Source organism: Urocitellus parryii, chromosome 2, assembly GCF_045843805.1.
Source record: "Urocitellus parryii isolate mUroPar1 chromosome 2, mUroPar1.hap1, whole genome shotgun sequence".
Taxonomy (NCBI): domain Eukaryota; kingdom Metazoa; phylum Chordata; class Mammalia; order Rodentia; family Sciuridae; genus Urocitellus; species Urocitellus parryii.
Genome location: NC_135532.1, coordinates 33,656,499 through 33,678,763, shown reverse-complemented (window position 1 = coordinate 33,678,763; position 22,265 = coordinate 33,656,499). Strand labels below are relative to the sequence as shown.

The following is a 22,265-nucleotide window of genomic DNA, read 5'->3' as shown; positions in this document are numbered from 1 at the left end:
TTCAGCTGTAGTTCCCAGTAAGAGAATGAACTGGATCATTTTTTAATGCATGGAAAAAAAATCTTGTAGTATATTCTAGAGTGAATATATGGAGGGAGGAGAGAGAAAGTTTATAAGCATAATGATTCCTAGGGCAAGTTAATTTACTTTTGAAAAGCTGGGAAAGAAAGTATAATAATCAGCAAAAAAATTTTGAAGAGGTTGGGAAAGTGATTATCTGTTTGAAAAAAATATTATTAATATCTTAAAATGGAATCTAATATTAGATTAGATTATGATCTTAAGAATAACAATATTTGTATTCTGTTTTATCTTTCATAGAAATGCTGTAATAAGAGAATTATTGTGTGTTTTGTTTTGTGCATTAGGAAACTAAATCTGAATAAAAGCTCTCTGATTTAGGATCATACAATTAGAAATAATAGAGTTGGAATCAAATTAAAGTCTTATAATCTAAAGACCAATAGTCTTCAACAAGACACGGAACATACCAGGCATTGTGGAACATTTGTCAGTTATGAAAAGATAATCATGGTTTGAAATGAAAAGGGCTGCATTTGATCTAGAAAATTCCAAAAAAAAAATTAGATAATCATTAAATAAATAAAATTATGGTAAAATTTTATTTTATATATCCTATACTAAGAAGAAATGATATAGGGGATTGTGTTTATGTGTATGTGTGTGTGTGTGTGTGTGTGTGTGTGTATGTGTGTGTGTGTTTTAATATGCCACCACTCAGATATCACTGGTAGAGTGTGTCATTCTGGGTTTATAAATAGGAAGGCAGAAATAGGTTTAAAATGTTCTATTCCTTAAAGTAAAGTATAGCAATTGTACCAAATTTGTAAAGAAAGTCTCCAGAAATGGCCTTTAGCTTTAACTAATGGATTAGTTTAAATGTATTATTGCTGTCACGGGCTGTTTAAAAGAGAAAAGGTTTAATATTGAAGTACATACCAAAGCTCAGGACTAGAAGAAAGTTTAATGACTTAGCCCTAGATAATGCAGATAAAATTAAATGTAATTAAATGCTAACTGTTCTTGAGTGGAAATGATAAACACAATTGGACTTCATATTTGACTAAAGGCAGAGATGTTAGTTAAACAAACCATGTCAGAGCTCCTGTGTTCTTATCCACTCTCGTTAATTATGCTCAGCCTTTTAACACAGGGATTTCCACATGCATCTCCATTTCATGTACTCAGCAGATTATATCTTTGCTGAACGTTTAAGAGTGTTCTGACTGACAAAGTAAAGTAGGCTGGCACTTTAAAGAAAGTCATGTCTGGCTTCTGACAGGATTTCAGCTTTAGAAGTCTCTACAAGGTTTGTCTAAATGCCAGCCCTCAAAAAAGCCATTCAAACTTTTTTTTTCTTCTTTTTTTTTTTTTCTGCTTAACAAGCCAGGATTGTGGAAGTTTGGCAAGGGGAAGAAAAAGGTCAAGTTACACACAAAAGCATTAAGGTTCACTTTTACCAACATTAGCCAAGAGTGAGCAATGATAAGAACACATAACCTATCAGAAATTAAGAGCAGTGTTTCAAGACCTTGTGTTCATTGCCGATGGGGGAGGGTCAGGTAGGTGGGATGCATATTATGTAACAAGTATGGAAACCACAACCAAATGAAAAATTTTTGGCTGTGGAATAAATGAAGGAAACTTGAATGATTAAATGCAATCTTGGGAGCAAAAAATCAATCTCCAAATGGTCTAACTCTTAAATCATGTGAAAGATATTTTAAGACATCTAAAAGACTCAAAAACTGATGAATTAGTTCAAGAAAAAGGAAATGAGTGGGCTGGGGCTTAGCTCAGTAGCAGAGCGCTTGCCTAGCATGTGTGAGGTGTGAGCCACTGGGTTCTATCCTTAGCACCCACATGAAAATAAATAAAATAAAGGCAATCTGTCCATCTACAATTATAAATAAATAAGAAAAATGAGATGAGTAATATTGGTTCCAAAGGATAGAATCATAATAACAGAAAGGACATGTGGTCATCTGTGTAGTTCATTTACTTAAACGAAAAAATACAGCTTACTTTAATTACTCTAAGGTTTCCCTCTTCCCATTAATGAATCTGGAAATATTAAACTGTTAATCCAGAAAATTCCTTCAACAGAAGATACAAATATTGAATTTTAAACTTTCTTTATAAAGTATTTTGTCATAAAATCCCACCAGCAATTACACAAGTTCTTACCATCTCCTGGGTCAACAATTTCTACTGTGGTCACTGCAGGGAACTCCAGGGCAGCCAGCACTGGCTCCGAGAGAACCACCTGGAAGGTCTCGGATTGCTCATGTTCCCCGTCACTCAGGATACGCACTCTCCACGTGGCCCTGGTCTGGCCAGGGTTGAACTGCACTTGTTTCTGTGCTTTGCCTTTAAAGTCCTTGTCCTTTTCTGCCGTCCCATCTCTTGTGCCAATACCTGCACAGAAACATAGTATCATTTTCTTAGTTTTGTTTTCATTTGTGTTAAGGCTTTCCTTGTTAACTATTCATATGTCTGTCCTGCAGAGTAAAGTAGACCCTGCTTGACTCTCTAAAATGGAGTATGGCTCTGCTGATGAAAGTGTTCTTCTGTATGTGTTGGTAGTTCATGATTCTGTTCTACTCTTGCCTCAGTTATGGTTTTGCAATATACTCTTTGAGCTAAGTTTGCATTAGAATTTCATACAAAACAAGACTGAGTAAATTCATGCTCATGTTGAATAATATCTGTACTCTTACAAAATCATATTCTAACTAGAAAATACAGGTCAATAAAAACACTCTGTGGGACAAAGAATTCTTTGATAATCTAATTCTAATTCTTTGATAATCTAATTCTTTGAAAATCTAATTCATGGTCAAATGGTAATAAAAATTATAATATTTCTTAAACATTTAATGGAACTGAAACCCTTAAGGGAATCTAATTCAGTGTTTTTTACTATGGTCCTTTCCAGGTTTTTAGTTGTGGAACACCCCATCCTTGAAATTATGTGAACAGGATCAAAGAGCTAAATAGATATAGTTATTATGAGCAGTATGCTTGGCTTATTGGATGGTTCACTCAAGGTCAATTTCAGCTGTCTGGGAAGGCCGAAGAATCACCAAGCCTCTATCTATCTAAATCACAAGAAGATCTTTAGCATTACTATACTAGGGACTCAAACCATAGGATATATTATCAAAAAAGCAGTGAACAAATTCAATGTCATAGAAAGGTTGTAAAATCACAATAGTACCTTATATATCCTTAAGTACTGAATCAGAACCTCTCAGGCAAATCAAGTATAAGTTTCAAGTGTATTTTTTCTAAACATTGACACAATTTCTGAGAAGTTGGTAAGGAAGATTTAAAGAGGGGACAAAAAGTATTGTGATTGTGAAATTTAAAAGTCTGAAAATCACTTATTTGTAACAGTTTTTCTTTAATTAAAGAATTATCATTTTAGGAAAAAAAAATTCCTTTTGTTTTTAAAAGTAGAATTGAAACTGTACCAAAAAAGAAGCATTCAACCTCAAATATTCATTGAGTACTTACTATGTGCTAGGCTTTGTTCTATATGCTGGGTATGTGTCAGAGAACAAAACAGAAAAAAACCCTTGGCTCTCAGCACAAACAAAATTAATTTGAATATTTATTTATTCATCTGAATATATTATTGGCTGTTAAAATGAGGATCAAAATACAGGTTTTGTCAAAAGCATTTGTCTTACAGGTCTTAGAAAAATAACTGACAGATAAAGATTGCATTGTGTGTTTCTTTTTCAGTTATGGATGGAATATAATTTTTTTAATGGCAGGAGAAGGGCCACAGAATAGCAACTACAATAGTATGCATACTGCTCAATGTTGTAGACTTAATGTTGGCTCTCTGGTTCCTAATGCCCAGAGTGGTTGTCAACACCTCTTGGATCCACTGCAATCCACCACCAAGGGGATGACAGAAGGAACCATTCTCTGTGAAGTTCCAGAATGAATGTTGCTCACTGACCCATCCATCCCTAGTGGCATGACCACCAAAAATCTGCTAGTCTGCCTCTGGTAGCTCCTGTGTTCTATTTTGCTGTGTTTTTCTTTTATCACCAATACATTCTTTTCCTGGAGATTCAAAAGATCATGAAAAACAAAAAGTTATTCATGTAATGCAGGGAATAGAAACTAGTGCCAACTAGTCATCTTCACTACACAAGAATCAACTCCTTCAACCCGACAAATAATAAGAACCAAATCCCAAATGTTGCTACTGAAACACCCATAATTTTTCAGTTTGCTTATGAAATGAAACCACAATTGCATCTTTTTGTCTTACAGGGAAAAATACCCATGTACTTTTGGAGTGAAAAAAAAAAAAGATTTTGTGTATCAAATCAGTATATAGACATGGGATTGCAGATGACTTACTGCCTTCTCTCCAATATAAGAAACCCATGATTCTGTGGTTAAGGGTGTGGGCCTTGGAGCCAAATCTCAGCTTTGTCCCTTATTAAGTGTATAACTTTGGGCATATCATAACCTCTCTGTTTCTCATCTGTAAAATGAGGGATATAATGGCACTCTTCTAGCGGGGTGAACTATGGAAGGTGTTGGGAATGAGGCCTGGCACATAAGAAGAATTCAGTAAATGTTAGCTATCATTAGCACTTCAAAGGCCATTACCTAACACAGCACCTGGCATGTAATGAGCACTCTAGAAAATATTAGTTGAGCTAGTGAGTAAAGAGTTGCTGTGGACTAAGAGAGAGACATAAAGTGCTTCATGTTTATGATAAAGTATTTTGCCTTTGGTGAATGTTTGATAATAGTAGCAATAAGATCTTTGAGATACAAAGACTACTGTGAAATACAAATACACATTTAGTTTATTAGTAGATTATAACAGTAATAAAGTGAATGATCAGCTTTGAGAAATACATCTACAAATAATTCATGACTCACTGTTCAAGTGATATTTTGGTTTTAGCTATCGTGCAATCTAGCTCTTTCTAAAAGTCCGTTAGTGACAGTGGAAGTTGTGTGGGGACGGCTACATGAAATATTCTCAGTGCAGAGACCTACCAGACTGAAGTTCAGTTTATCCTGCTTTGTCCCATCATTCCAGACATGGAACACCTCTAAACACTTAAATATAGTATGTAACATACAATATAATTTTATGATATGTAGCATAATTACATAATAATGTAATTAGAATCTAATTAATATTTTATATATATATATATATATATATATATATGCTCTAGATTATGACTTCCAAACTATTTTAATGAACCTGTGTCAATTTCATTAAAACAAGGAAACTTGGACTTAATGGGTAATCTGACTTTCATTCCAGGCGCTAGCAAGAACGCTGTGCCATTTTCAATGATGGCAGAGGTGGGCTGCACACAGAATTTTCTATTACTGCAGTTTACTAAGTCATCATCTGAGGTTAACCAAGTAACGCTTTAGAGCTTTTGAAGAATCGCCAGTGCCACCATTAATTTGTAGGGAAATAATAGTTCGTTGAAACAAAAAAAAAAATAAATAACTTGGAAAACAGCTCTTTTAAAATATTTTAGCATTGGGCTTAAGTGGAAAACAAACAAACAACAGGCAGTGGAGGAAAAAAATCCAAAAGGACAGTTTTAAAATCTTTTCCAACTATTAACTTCTCACTTTTATCCACAGGCCAGTTGTGAGCAAATAAATTTGGGAGGAGTGGAAACAAATGCTACCCAGATATCCTTAATAATTGCTAAGGTGTTCTGTTGCTAAGGTACTGTTTTTTAGTGACTTTTCTGAACAATTTATTTGCTATATTCTTAACATGTAGCACAGTTAAGATTAATCTCTGCCAGGTGCAGTGACACAGGCCTGTAATCCCAGCACCAGGGTGTGGGTAGATGAGGGTTGAGGCAGAAGGACTGCAGGTTTTGAGGCTAGCCTCTGCAACCTAGCCAGACCCCATCTCAAAATAAAAAGTAAAAGGGGCTGGGGATGTGGCTCAGTGGTAAAGTACCCCTTGGTTCAATCCCCAGTACCACCTTCCCACCCCCCAACTCCCCCACAGATTAACCTCTCACTGCAACAGGTAGGACAGGTTCTGCAGGGCCTGTGTGTGCAGACAGAACATGCCCCCAAAGGGAGAGCAATAAGAGCACTCATTATACCCTAGAAGGTTCCACGCAGAGTTTAAAGGACAGCCATGTGGGAGCACATGCAAACAAAGAAGGAAGCAGAGCTGCCCCAACATCTGCAGGTGCCAACCCCCCGCCCCCCGAAGCCAGCCTCAAGAAATCCACAGAGTATGAAAACCCTTTTCTAAAGTTAAAAAAAAAGAAGTATTTTTAAAGTAAGCAGCAATTAATATCCAGTATTAAAACACATCAGGGGAAATCATGAGGAGGGCAGGAGGTTGCGGCCAGGCAAAGGTGTGGTGGTATGAGGGGGTGGTTTTCTGTTGATAAGGACTGAGTACTACTTAAAGGTTCATAGACCAGTAAAATTTCAAAATAACCATTCTGAAGACAAACAGGGTTACTACCCTTTTATTTTGCTAATACTGCCCTAGATTTCTTAGTTGATAGTCTAACTTAATGAAAAGCTTTTACCATATAAATTCTATCAACCTAAATGTCCATAAACTACATAGTACCCAAAATAATACAATTGTTAAGGTGCTGCCGATTTTCATAGACATTATCAAATATTTTGTGCCACTATATCATAGCTTCAAGTCACCAGTATATCTACTTTTCCCTATTTTATGCTTGAATGAATTTGAACTTGAATTAGAGTTGAAAAAGTTATACTCATTTGCTTTTGACTTTCAGTTTTACTAAAAGAAAATAAAGCAGAAGAAAGTGAGTAATAATTAACACTTTAATATTTGTTACCAAGAAAAATCACAACATAAACTTTTACGTAACACATTGATGATGTTCATAGAACTTTTAGTGACCAGTTTGAGCATTTGAATTCAACAAATAGTAAACTACACTTTCATGCCTAATAAATCACTGAATAGATTTTTTGTTTATTTATTAGTGTTTTACACTGTTGTTTCAATTTAGAATAAGCCTAAGCTTATTCTATGACCTAGTGACATTTGTTTTTAGTTGTTAACTCATGAGTGATTACTTCCTATTTTATAAAGTTATTTTATATCAGAAAAAAAAACACATTTAGGTTGACAGCTTGAAGAAGTACATCCCCTTGACACAAATCTGCAGTTTGTTTGTTTGTTTGAACCAGTTAAAGAAATGCCAATGTCTTCCTGAATGTTTAAACTAGAGAAGTGAACTGGAGGGAAGTTATAAACTGCTGCTAGAATAATGGGATTTTGAGACAGAAATGCAAATTAAACTTACTTATAAATGAAGTTTCTCCCAAGTAACCTCTACGTTTAAGAACAACATCGAGAAATTTAGAATCCTCATTGATCAGGTAATATTCCTTTTCAAAGGAGATCCATGCCCAATTCAGACGAAAATGCTGATTGGTTAACTTGTTTCCACCTGGAAAATAAAAATTTAAAACCCTTCATTAATACTTTCTTGAAAGAGTGACCTTAAAATTTCCAGCATGCTCCTGCAATCTGTACACGTGGGAATAATAAGAATTCATACCGTATTTGAAACAAATGTATATGATATATGATATGTCAAGATCAACGTAATGTTTTGAGCAACTAATAAATTTCTGATGCTTAAAAAAAATTTTTTTTCCAGCATGCAACTTGAAGAATCCATACAGCTGCATGGTTTGATACACAACTCTCGAAATCGACATGAAATACAGCTTACTGTTCAGTGGTTATTACACAGACACAAAACAGCTGACATAATTGTTCAAAAATACCATCCTCTTTCGGGGGGGGGCGGGGATTGGTAAGGGTGAAGAAGCACACAACTAACAGAGGCAATTTAGCTCAATCCTAAAACCGAATATCCACATTGCAGGATGATGCACCTTCCACAAGGTGTCGCTGAAGAGCAAGCTTTTCTACGGAGAGGTCCTCCAGGCTCCTTTGTGATGTTCTTAAAAACACAACTTCACAAATACCTTTTTCTGGTTCACCGAGCAATTGGGTGGAAGGCTTTCATTATAACCACTTAAGGAAAAACAAATATCCCTTCCCCGCCGCCCCTCTCCACTAGATTCCCCTCCATTCCTCAGAGCAAACAGACAACTCTTTTCATTGACTTCCATTCCTCTCTGAAGATAAAGGTTTCTCCTCCCACCTTCCCACCAAAACGAAGCTGGCTGCCTATCAGGAGAAAATAACCTTTGCGTGTGATCTTTCTATTGTGAAAGCTACTATGTTGGGTAAATGAAAGGAAAAAATGGTTATCAGCTGATCACTCTGCACCTATCCCTAAACTCCTTTTGATCTCTGCCAATTACTTCAGAGTAAAGTGAGGTTTATAAACAAAAGCATCAGTAATTCCTTTTAAGTCTTTCTGGAAAAGAGTAGGGGGAAAAAGCCCAAATAATAAACATGGCTAGAGGCACAATTTCGATTCTAGTTTCTTTTCTTAGTTCACATAAAGAGAGCTATAGTAAAGAAAAATAAATGAGATGGGGAAAAAAAATCTTTCATAGACTGGTGAAAAAAAATCTACATAGTGGGAAATGAGTGAACAAATATGTTGTTTTTTCTAGAATTTTTTTCAAAAATAAAAATTACAGTGACGTTGAGTTACCAATTAACACATACTAAAGAATAAAAACCTAGTCCAGCTGAGATTATGTAGGAAAATGGGTTTTCCTGTTTATTTTTGTTTGACTTGCAAATGAGCACATACCTTTTAAGATAGCCATATGACAATGTATACAAGAAGAAAAACCATGTTCATATCACTCCATCTTGTAAATTCTTGTATGGGAGAAGTAAAAATGTGTTTGTGAGCAATCATTCATTGCCATATTTTCTACAATAGCCCCAAACCCGAAAAATTTAAGATTAACTATATTGTGATACATCAAATCAATAAAATGTTATTTGCACACTGAACAAAAAATAAAAGATTCTTGTTGAAACACTTCAAACAATGCATAGTGTGTGTACTTGAAATAATTACAGGTGGTAGTTAGCAGCAATGTCATTTGACTCTCCAGATGAAGAGACTGAGGTCTAGAGAAGAAAGTTGCCCCAAAGTAGGCAACAGATAAGAAATGAAGTGGTCCTTGAATTCTAAGTCTTCTCATCCACAGCTTTTCCTCTGCAGAGCTGGGAGTACCCAGGGACCAGGAAATGTTTGGCATAACAAGTTCACAAAATATGAATGAGTTTCCTTCTTAAATTGACAAAAAAAAAAAATCCTGGTCAGAAATCAATTTATATTTAAGTAAAAAATGGATATGTCCACAATCCCTTCCATTTAAAGCACCAAGCAGTTTCTCATGTGTAATACCATATTTTAGGTAGCTACACTCACAGCATCAGGACCATCTGTTCCTGTGATTACTTCAAGGATCAAGTGAGATAACCCATACACATACAGCACCATGCGGTCCAGAGATGGAATCCTTCAACAAATGTCAGCCTACTTCGCCCTGCCTCAATGCACGCGCAAATCCACCCTGCACCCCCACGGCTAGACTCTTCATCTTCCCCAAGCCCACCTGTGCCGCTTTCTCCTTAGCCCCATTTCCCTACAGCTGCTGCACACATCAAGTCAGCCCTCTCTGTGGATTTCCAGGTTCAGCCTGACCTATCCCTATCATTACTCTTGAGGCTGCTCACTCTGTGTTCAGGCCAAGATCTTGGCAGTGCCCAGACTGTGCTACCCTTACTCCTCTGACACCTTGTTCTCCTGCCCCAAAGATGTACTTTGGTAAAGTTCTACTCTTGAAATCTCTTTTTCCCCAGCAACTTCCTGAAGTCTCCTGAACCTCTGGAATTCAATAGCTGCTCATGTATTGATGATTCTGCATAATTATGTTCTGAATCATTATCTTTCATATAGTTTGATTGTCCTAATTTACTGACTGTACTAATTTATGACAGAAATTGAAAGTGACCATTCTTTTACAACTGTCAACGCTTCATCAATTAAGTGAAGGCAAAGACAGTTTGATTTATTTTTTTATTGGTGCATTTTAATTACATTTAACGGTAGAATTCATTATGCCATATTCACACACGCACATAATTTGATCAATCTCATTGCTCAGTTTCCTTCCCTTTCCCTCCTCTCCTCCTCCGATCCACTTGTTCTACTCTACTGACCTCCTTTCTATTAAAAACAGGTATGATTTCTAAACAAATTATCATATGAGAACAACTTTAGGCTACATTTTTGTCCATTTTGATTGTGGTTCCAGTGAGCCCAGATTTTATTCCAAACTTGTCAAGCTATCCCAAGCCATTCCTTATCCATCCTAACACCTTCAGCTGCACATCCCATCACTTCCTTTCTAAAAACTATTAATTGTACCTATTTCAGGGGCACCGGTGTGATAATTAGATACATACACCCAATGCGCAATAATCAAATCAGAGTAGTAAGCATTTGCATCTCCCTTAACATAAAAAAAAGAGATTCTTTTAAATGCCATTACTAGAGGCTGAGAAGGGTGGAGGGAACTGGGGATGGAAAGAAGTTGGATAAGGGTTACCCAAACACAGTGAGGTGGTAGGAGTAAATTCTAGTGTTCTACAGCACAGTGGGGTGGGGGATACAGTTCACAGTAACCATAGCTATTGTTTAAAACTCAAATATTTCCCAAAGGCCCACAAGTTTAGATAAAACACAGAATTGAAGGAAGGAGCCCAAATGCTGGTTAATCCAAGGTTTTATATGACCCACAGTTGAACAAATCTGCCAATATTTCACATGTCCACCCACCACTTTGAGATCTCATTAGAAATGAAATTCAGAAACAATATCAAGAAACTTTGCCCTGAAAGACAATGAGATGCCCCAAGTTAAATATTATATCAACTTAAAATCCACTCTAATACTGGGATTTTAAAATAGATGTTTAACTAGAGAATATAAACTTCTGTCTATAAACCTTAACTCTGAATAGAGGTAAATACGACAAAACTCTTCTGAATCATAGGAATTTGTAAAATCTCAGTACTCACTTTTGATGCTAGAGTGATACAGGATTTGAGGAACTGAGCTATAGCTCATTGTAACTCCCTTTACTGAAACTGTGATCTTGCCTAATTTAACTCTGTAGTTTGCCTAAAGAGTGGAAGGTCATCTTATTTACTCATTTATTATACACCTCTCAAGTGCCTCATAAAACTGCAATAAATGGGAATAGTGACTAGCTACAGCTACTGCATGTGAAATTGTAGATGGAACTGAGTAACCTTAAAACCTGACAAATTTTTACTTGCATGTGATTAGCTGCCTTTCTAAAATAGAATTTGTCATCTATGATGCTGGAGGAGCTAGTCTCATTGGAATCAAAGTCCATAGCTTGCACCATAAATCCACACAACAGGTGCCTGACAGCTGATAACCACACTCCCAAATGCTTTGTCCTCAAACCCTGACACTAAAGTCATTAAGGTTTTGATGAAAAGACCCCTTTTGAACTTTTCCAGCTGGTCTTCAGGCTTCTTCATTTTCTTTTTCAATTCACACTCAATAGTTATTTTAGAATAACAAAGAATCCCAGTCTTCAATTAGCCCTCCCTAAAAACACAGGGCCCCTGATTTCCCTGAGACAAAGCAGACCTCTTCAATAATAAGAAACTAGTGTCACAACTTTGACTTGTGCTTGTTAAAGGCTGGTGCAGCTTTAACACTGACAAGAAAATGCTTCCTGGACAAGTTAGTTAACAATAGAGAATGTTCTTGGTATTTTCTAGCTTGGTAAAATTTCATTTGCCCAGAATAAAGTTCCACCTAGAAGCTGAGCTGGAAACCAAATATACAGCTACTAAAACAAACAAACAGACAGACAGAAACCCCTCAAAAAACCTGGATGGAGTAATTTAAACCAGCAACAGAAATAGGTATTTACATTAGAAAAGATTATAATATTATTACCTAATTTATTGGGGGAAATGAAATAATTTGGTTTTAGGCAATTTTTTTTTTTAAAGAAAGAGTGAGAGAGAGTGAGAGAGAGAGAAATTTTTTTTAATATTTATTTATTATTTTTTTTTTAGTTCTCGGCAGACACAACATCTTTGTTTGTATGTGGTGCTGAGGATCGAACCCAGGCCGCACGCATGCCAGGCGAGCGAGCTACCGCTTGAGCCACATCCCCAGCCCTTTAGGCAAATTTTAAGGGGTCTCGCTCACTTACAGGAAAAGCCCAATGATTAACAACTGTGCAATCACCGTCAGGATCAGAGCTGGTAATTCTGGTGAGAAGGTAAAATTAAAGTAAAAATGAGAATTCTGTTTTATCTCCATTTCTGTGATAAGATGATCTTCTCAAACTCTGCATTGTTTTTAGAATCTTCCATAGAATCTAAGCTTGTGGAATCCTGTCCTCTGGGCCTTGAAGTCAGGTTGATTTTACTGTTTACTGGAAACCATCTGGTGCAAAGCTGAAGCCAACTCGGCTCTTATGGGCCCTCAGGGGTTGGCATTTGACACAGGAGATGGCACATGCCAGAGATATTGCGCATAAATTAGATCCTGACAGATACTGTAAGAAGGGCACTATTAAGGAGCTATGAGAGTTCACAAGAGGGAGGGACTTTAACCTCTGGGCATCAAAGGAAAAGTCATGGAGAAGATTGTGTTCAAATGGGCCTTAAGTACAGGGTGGTTCTTGGACATTCAAGGAGATGGAGAGGAAGGTGTTTCTGGAAGATTAAATATAAAACTAGAGATAAGAAATCCTGTAAAATAATGAATTTCAAAGAATTCAATTCAGGTAGATGCTCAGGACATTTATTAAATATTTATTTCCTGCTCCTTTTCCTATTTAAATGATTGCATAATAGAGATAAAGAAGCAATAGTTAAGATGCATCCAAATTCTGCCCTTTTGGGTGGGAAGGGGTGTGCATTCTGAGGTGTCCAAGAAACACAGAGGTGATGATCATCTATTGACCCAAGAGCAGCTGTGCCTTCCTGTGACTGTGGAACTCCTGAGGAACTTCGGACAGACCCTGAAGAATTGCCAACATAGTTTTTGTTTTTACTCCTTTTGTTCCCCCGGCAATAGTTTTTAATATTTGTAGACTACTTAATAATTTTAATGCTTGTTTTGGCTCGATAGTTAATTGTTCAAAAATTACTACCAGCGCATGCCTGTAATCCCAGCTAGTGAGGAAGCTGAGACAGGAGGATCACAAATTTGAGGCCAACCTCAGCAATATGGTGAGAGCTTCAGCAACTTAGTGAGACTCTAAAAATTTAAAAATAAAATAAAAAGGGCCGAGGATGTAGCTCAGCGGTAGAGTGCCCCTGGATTCAATCCCCAGTACCTCAAAAAGAAAAAATTATCACCATATTCAACTTTTGATCATTGATATATTGTTTTCTTCCTCCATTCTGCACACCTCACATTTCCACTATTTTATGCACAAGGGGTCAGATCCACAAAACAAAACAAACCACATGCACACAAGCAAACAAAACAAATCCAAAACAAGATAATGTGTAGAGAAATGTATAGAAAGAAAAAGAAATGATGAAGACCCAGGAGGTAGAGAGAAACAAGGGGAGCACATGTTGGTCTCTACTGGATACACACACCCATCCAGGATCTTGTAGGCTACTTTCAGGAAAGATGCAAACAAGCACACCCTTCCTCATTAAAAGAATAAATGGAAATATCATATCTTGTAATTGTCACACAAACTACGTTGAATGGAGCTCAGGTATGGAGTAGTTCATGCTCTTCTCTGTTCTTCTGTAGAACCTGTAGATGAATTTCCAGGTGATATGGGGGTACAGATTGCGTCTGACAAATATACTGATGTTCACCTTGAAAGCCGAAAGTATCACAAGCCATGTTATTGCCTGTAATTTTGTTCCTTGGGGATGTGATTTGGTGATATATCTACCCGTAACAGGTGGAGAACGTGGGTGTATAGTGGGTATTTGTACATGTGGTTCCAAAGACTTTATATTCCTATTTTTCTACTAGATCACAAGCTAACTCATAGTCCATACTCATGGTTCCTGGATTTCATATTTGCAGATTCATCTACTTATCAAAATTTATAATTTTATCATCCCCAAATTAGTACTCCAAGTATTTCCAAGGTCATTCTTAGGCATGTGCATTATAGGGTCAAAATTTTTGCAAAACCTGCTACTTGGCTTTCTGTTTCTAGCTCCTCTTTCATAAACACGTGTCCTTTTCACAGTCTGTTTAGCACCACACTGTTCACATCTGGGTATTATTTTCTTGGTGTTTTCACCATTTAAAATGACTCCAGATCATAGTGCTGAAGTGCCATCAAGTCTTCCTAAACACAAGAAAGCTGTAACGTGTCTTAGAAAGAAAATGTGTGTGTTGGATAACTTCTGTTCACATGTGAGTTATAGTGCTACTGGCAGTGGCTGCAAAGCTACTGAATCAACAAGCAATATCAAATGAGGTGTCTCTGAACAGAAGCATACATGAAACCAGGCCATGTATTGATTGGTTGATGGAAATGGACTGGAGCTCATAGGAACCAAACCCTGTATTTCCCCTAGGAACAACCATTCAGCCTTTGCTAATTTCATATTCATAGTGATTTTATAGAACCTAACTGCTGTGAATAATGAAAACCAACTGAACTTGCTGAGTACAAGTTACAATAAATTATTCTTTTAAGACATGCACAATGGGGCACAGGAGCAGAAACGACTTCTTCTTCCCAACACCTTTTCCCATTTCTTGAATCAACACATTCCCTGGCTTACGCTCAGGAGTGTGAACTAAAAGGAACTCTCACTATATTCTTAGACAGGAACTCCTGGCCTTCCTCCAGCCATCTTTCCCTGGCTACCACTGCACAAGGATGCAGACACCATTGTGGTTCATGGATGAAGGGTGTCCTGCCTCCTGCATGACTATGTGCCATGATATGAGGATAAACAAAGAGAATTTAGGGCTGGGGATGTGGCTCAAGCGGTAGCGCGCTCGCCTGGCATGCGTGCAGCCCGGGTTCGATCCTCAGCACCACATACCAACAAAGATGTTGTGTCCGCCGAAAACTAAAAAATAAATATTAAAAAAAAAAAAACAAACAAAGAGAATTTAGAGAATTGCTATTAACCTATGTGAAAGTAATGTGCATGGAAGAAATTCTGATGCAGAATTGCTCCTAATCCTGCCAGAGTGTCTTAGGATAATTCATATTAGCATCTGTGTTTAAAGTACAGCCCACAACTGGGGTTCATGCCTACCTATGCTTATGTGGGGAACTGGAGTGACAGACCTCATGGAAGCTGATTTTCTCGGGTTATAGGGAGCCTTTGGAGAGAGAACTCACAAGAATGGAAATCAATGTCAGACACAAAGATAGATTCCATACAAAGTTTTAAGTATCAGTGTGAAGCAGATTTCAAAGTATAAGTTTCTTCATCTCTGACTTTTACCCAGGCTCCTAAATGAATATTTGGGTCCCAAGAAAGAGAAAACTACAAGTGGAAATTTAGAGAGTTGCTTAATTAGTTTTTTTTTTTCCAAACCAGGGTCCAAGTAGCAAGCTTTTGGACACCTTTTTTCTTCAATACAGAGTAACAGAAAAAGGTTACCACACAGCTCTAGGGCCCACTCCTTGGGGTTCTTTGGAGACACAGGCAGGGCCTATGCTATGGGGGAGCCAGGCATAGCTGCTAGAATTTCTGAGGAGCTCTGCTGGTATCAAGGGACCAGGTTTACTGTAGAGAACACCTACTCTTGGGCAGCAGGGATAGTAAACATTATCTTCACCAACCAGTGGCATGGGCTTGGACCAGGAGGCCTTGGGACAATGCAGGTATTAAGCCATAAAAAAAGACTTGCCAAAAGCAGCTGGAACCTGGATGTACTTGCAAGATATCTGAATTCAGTTCAGCCTTGAAGACCCTAAAAATGCCCACTACAGAGGGCTGGACACACTGGGGGCCATGGTCAGTGTGATCTTTAAAATATACACATAATCTTAATGAAACTCACAGTAACCCTGCAAGTTAGTAATTTTCACATTCTATGAATCAGGTAAATGAGTGCAGGTTAAGTCACCCAATTAAAATCTCTATAGATTTAGTAGGTGGCAGATCTAGGATTTGAATCCAGCCTGTTAGTATTCTTTCTAAACTTCCTCCAAGTTATCAGATCATGTCATTCAGATCAATATTTCTTTTCAGGCTATTCCAGATTAATCCTGATTTGCTTAACTTAATTTACAAATTAATGCTATTGAATAGGAGCAAAATATTACCTGAGTTTCCTTCTATCTCTGATGCTAATGAATAACGAAGCAGGCAAATAGTAAAAATTAAAAAATAAACAAAAACGTTAAAAAATTTAAAAAAATAAATAAAAACAAAAAGCAAAAAGCCAGAATCTGAAAGTCAGTTTCTAAATATGGACTTATTAATTAACACAAGCTAAGACTCAAAATCCTCTTTTTCTATGAATGAATTTATAGTTTAGCTGGGAAGGCTGAAAGGAAGAGTCTTCTTCCACACTTACTGATCCAGGCTGACCCATCAGGCCACAGCCGGGGTGGAATCTGCAAGCCCCTGCCTGCAGAAATCCTTCTTTGCATTACCCAAGCACAGAACCCTCCCCCAGCTCTAGTTTAAAATAAGTAAATAAATTTAAATTCTAACAAATTGTGTTTATTTCCATTCTCTGCAACAAAAAGAAAAAGAGAAGAGCAGAACCACAAGTTTACATCCCTTCACCTAAGGTTTAAGCAGATTTCCTTAATCAAATCTGACTTAATTTTGTCCCACTTTGCTTTCTTATTTGGAACCTTCACACCAGTGTCATGAATGTCTTTACTGCTGGTATGCAGGCCTAGGGTAGGGAATTCAGGTGCACATCCACAAAGCACAAAGGACAGAGCCAACATGTAATAGCAAGGTGAACTTTCACTCACCACAAGGATGTTACTGCATTGTCATTTGGAATCTTAAATGAAAAGCTAACTTTGCCATTTTAATGATGCAATGTGAGAAGCTAAGAATTTTTTTTTTTTTTGCTGCTAAAAATACAGATGTAACACTATATTTTAAACAAAACCACAAACTAATTCAAGAAATAATTGTGTTGGTGAACAATACAAATATAGACTCCAAGCATTTTGGAGCAAGAATGAACATTGTATTGTATCTTTTCTCATGCAATTTTACCAAGATCCAGAAAGATTGTGATTTTACCAAGATCCAGAAAGATTGTGATTTGAATAAAATTATAAAGAGAATATTTATAAAAAAGAGGAATATGTTCCCATAGGTTTTTCCTTTCTGGTTTAGGGGTCTTTATATTTAATAGACTGATCTCAAATACTGTCCTTAAGCAAGGACAAGATCATAAAAATAATGTGCTTAAAATTTTATGTATGATATATTATATAAAATACATTTTGTGTCTAATTTATATTAAAATTATATGCTTAAAATTATATGTAAAATATATTACATATAATGTTTATATCTAATTCATATTTAAATTGTAATTTATGACATGTTATATATACATATATATATGTATGTACATAGACATATATATATATAAATTGGGAGGGACTTACGTTTTTCTTTTTAAAGCAGCCTAGGAATAATTTTCTATCATTTTTCTCATTTACCAAGAAAAGTCAAAATTAAAAAGCAAAAATTGCACTTTCACAGAAACACTAAATGCTTTATGGAAAGCTGAGTTTGTGGGGATGATCCACACCCTCTTCTCCCTCTGGGGAAAGGAAAAAAAGGCAAAACACCTGTGCAGCAAGATTTCATGCATGCACAGCCTGAAGCTACAAATAAATTTATTAGATCTCTGGCAACACATTCTTAAAATAAACTTAATAGCCTTCAGGTCTCTGTTCAAACCAGAACCTAATTCCTTTTGTGGCGCCAGACATCTCCCCCACCCCCAAAGAGGCTGGGGAAAGGAAGGCAGTGGTTCTGGGTACCCTGAACCTCCAGGAGTAACCGGTTTAGCACCATTTAGTTAATTCCCTGCAAAGTAAGGCTGTTTTCTAATTCCTATGTGTATAACAGTACTAGACACATTACTGTGAGAATCTCATTGCAATTAATGTGCATTACACGCTGAACTGTATTTTGGATTATCTTTTGACAATGTGGTATATTCACTTCAGGAAACAAAAGTATAAAAGAGAAGGGAATCAATCTAACTTTTAACAAGAAAAAAAAAACCTTTAACCTTTTCCATTATTCCCAGAATTTAAATTTGATGGCCAGGATGGAGGGATTTGTGTGAGACAAGAGCACAAAAGCTAATCTACAAATTCAAAATATTGTGATTGAATTTTAACTTAGTATACTGGAAAGTTAGAACTAAGTGAGAATTTCCTGAAGATCATTTTTGTTTAATTTTTTGCTATTGTTCTCTTAAATGTGGCTTGGTAACATTTTTCAGCTATATTTGCTTTCAGTAGCAAAATCAACATGTGGCAGTTTTACATTTGTAGGCTTAAAATAAATTTATGGAATCATGATTGGTTAATAGCTATTTCTTCTATAAGAGAAGAACGAAAAGAAGAGAATGTGTGTGTGTTGATGGGGGGAAGAGAAACAGAGACAGAGAAACAGAGAGACATGGAGAAGAGGTGAAATACTATAATATCAATGCACATGTTTATTCACATTTTCTTTTCATTTATTTCAGATTAGTTTTGCAAAGCTAGCTCTTGTACTTAACTTGTAATATTATTTAATTAGTTCAACCCTTTGGTGACTGCTCTGATCCCTTTAAAATTATGCCAGAGCTACAAAATGCGGCTCTCCTTGGTGATTTCCCTATCTGAGATTAATTTGAAAGTTGTTCATTTACATATTTAGCTGCCAAAAGAAGAAGAAGAAGAAGAAGAAGAAGAAGAAGAAGAAGAAGAAGAAGAAGAAGAAGAAGAAGAAGAAAAAACAACTACAATAAGTTTACAGAGAAGTTGGTTTTGTCATAGAGCATCAGACCCTGCTAGCCAAACAAAAATTGAACAAGGAGCTGTTTAATTCAATGTGTATTTTTGAACAGAGCTCTGGGCAAAGCACATATAGTAGGACGTATAAGTGGTTCAAGTATATTCCCTTCTGTAAAACTTAGATTCTAATAAAGGGGATGAACCAAACACCACACAGAAATTGTATTAAAGATGTAAACATAAAGTATCTGGGGCTCAGTGGACTGTGCAAGGGTGTGAGATAGGAAGGACACTAAGGGCTTTGTACAGAGGTCTCCAGGAGGGACACAAAGGGCTGGACCCCCTGGAGGGGAACTGCAGGGAAACAATTGCAGGTGAAGGATGATGGGCAGGCTCCTAGGAAGGAAGGGATCAGTCCAGCTCTGCAGGGTCAGTGGAAGCAGTGGGAAGAAGAAAGAGATAACTGAAAAGTCAGGCTGCCCCTGGGAAGGATGTGGGTTCAGGAGAGTTAGGATCTGCATCACGCTTTAAGAAACGTCATTTTTAAAAAATTCCTTAGGAAAATGATGCAAAGGAACATAATCCAAGAGCCCATTTGTCTGGAGCAGTGAAAAGAAACCATGGCAGGATTCCTTGAAGGAGTTTTGGAACTAGGTTATCTATTTGGTCAAAATCCAAATGATATCACAGGCAAAAATCATGCTTCTCTCTCTTTTCCTCTCTCTCTCAAGAAGAAAGAATCAATGTGACAAAATTCTTTTTTTTTGGGGTCAAGATAAACCATATTTTCTCTTTACTTGGTTAATATTCAAACACAGGTGGCATTTTATGAATAGGCTGAGGATTTGACAATTTGAATATGCAGAGAATTCTGACTGATGACATGCAGCCACTTAAGAAAGCACATCTGGGAAGCAACTAGAATGACTCTACAACTCATAATATAGTCTAAACCCATGGTATCTAGGAGTGGGTGATTGAAGGATATAGACCAGAGGTCCCAGGAAACGTTCTTACTGTTCCCCTACCTGCCCCGCTGCCCCGCCCTCCATGAGCCCACCACCCAAACTCCTCCCATGACCTGGGCCTGCTAAACCCTATAAAACCCAGACCTTTGTGGTGGCTTGCTACCATTTTCCCCTCAAAAATGTGCCCCTCCACTGCTGAATAAAGCATCACTGGTCTACTGAGGTCTGCCTCCATTTTCTTTCTCTTTTTGTATTTTCTTTCGTGTGCTTTCAGTGATGATTTTGCCACTAGGGGCAGGGTTGGTTGTGTCTGGAGATATTTTTGCTGCAATGGGGTGGGGGGCGGAGTGGAGAGCGAGGAGGTTGTTATTGTTATGTTTTGGTGGTTTGAGACCAGGGAGGCTGAGATTCTACACAAAGAATCATCTGGCCCAAAATGTCACTAGTGCTAGTGTTGAGAAATCACAGTCTAAATTTATTACGTTCTGACATATCAACACATATACCCTAGCATAAGCATATTATCTGGCTTTCCCACTCTTTCTTAAGAGCTGAATTAACAATACATATGATCAAATGATAAAACTGCCTCCTTGTCTTATGTAACTATGCAGAACTGTTCAAATCCATCAATCATGTGGAAAAATTCTGAGTACAAAGTGTTTATTCTCTTATTTCAGGAAGTAGTTGAGCCAGTAGTTTTCCTACTTAGTTAAAATTTATGGCTAATCCCATGGGAAGTTAGGGGTGAGGAAAGATCTTGAGAAATGCAGCAAACTGTGTCCAAGTAAAACTCCCTGCAAGATTTAGATTTTAGCATGAAATCAAATATGTGGGCAGTGATTTCCACTCTCAACCTTTTTGGCAGATTAGGTTTCACCAGGGCACCTGAGAATTCATGTGTTCAAATGCACCTGTGTGCATGTACACACACACACACACACCCATGTACATACTTGCATGTGCATCCTTACTGTTGCTTCTACAAAGGCTGAAAATAGTTTCCCAACCACTTTACAAAAGAATTCAACACACAGCACCTTTTATAGTCTCTTCACTGAACAATTTAGGGAAAGATTTCCCAAAATATGTTTTTGTTTTGTTTTGTTTTGAAACTTATTTTTTCCTAGATGTTAGGAGATTCTTTATTTTTTTAAAGAAATCACTCTATATCAGCCAGAAGAGAAATATTTAATAGAATTCTCCACTGCAGCAATTCTCAGGGGCATGCAGCATCCCCAATCTCTTTTACCAGGAAACCCATTCCTTAAGGTTTCACGTAGACTCTGTTCTATGGCATGCATTTTGGGACAAGCTGGCTTCAACTATGGATGATTTAAAAGGCAGATATAAGCATACAGCCTTGTGCAGTATCAATCACATTCAGGTCACATAATATTCAATTGCCACTTTGAATACCAATAGTTGGAATTGTATTTCATAATCTTTAGAAGCAAAATCAAGGGCTTTCTTTCTTTCTTTTTGTTCTTCTCACTATGAACAATCCAGATTCTGGCTCAAGGTATTTCCATTTCCTAATCTAAATGTCAAAGTAAACATGTTAGTTTGTAGACTGCCAAGAAAAATAAGCTTTGTTCAAGTGAACACATCTGATGACTGGTATGCTTACCACATTTATTGTTGGAGACGCATGCTTTACCTTTTTGGTGGCTTAACAATATAGTTCTTCAACCCTGCCTTTTAATTAGTTAAATGTGGAATCAAATCTCAAAAGAGACAAAGATTAGGATTTTGGTCAGTTCAAACACACACACACACACACACACACACACACACACACAGAGAGAGAGAGAGAGAGAGAGAGAGAGAGAGAGAGAGAGAGAGAGTTAAAATCACCAATGTACAACGAGCTATGTCAGCCCCCATTTTCAATGGGATCTTACTCCCCGTGGATATTTGAACCCTATGATCTGCCCAACTCTGATAAGGGATTTAAAGGCTTACTAAGAAGAATGCTTCTGAAGCTATTAAAACAACCAGCACGGGAAGCATGGGCTAAGCTGGGTTTTGGAAAGAGTATAATGCTGCAACATAAACTTTAGGCTGATAAACAGATAAAAATTCTGAAAGCACATTGTTCCCTGGTCTGTTCTTCTTCCTCTGAGCAGTAACTGCTTCCCATGAGAATATCCACAAATACAACGGCTCTGTCCTCATCAGAAGGAAGGTGAAAGACATTTTGAGCCAACCATTCACATCTCAATGGGTTGCTATAATGATATTAACAAATTCTCCCTTATATTATAAAAAAGTTTATAAATACCTTTTATTGTCTGA

General features: G+C 37.1%; 1 protein-coding gene across 1 annotated transcript in view; it reads right to left on the bottom strand.

Annotated features, from left to right (window-relative positions):
- Frem2 (FRAS1 related extracellular matrix 2) overlaps positions 1-22,265 on the bottom strand; it is a 162,554-nt gene that overhangs the window by 83,300 nt on the left and 56,989 nt on the right. The window contains exons 3-4 of the mRNA XM_026408751.2: positions 7,353-7,499; positions 2,209-2,439 (exon numbers count right to left, since the gene is read on the bottom strand). Of these exons, the coding sequence (XP_026264536.2) occupies positions 2,209-2,439; positions 7,353-7,499 (378 nt within the window). The remainder of the gene's footprint in view (positions 1-2,208; positions 2,440-7,352; positions 7,500-22,265) is intronic.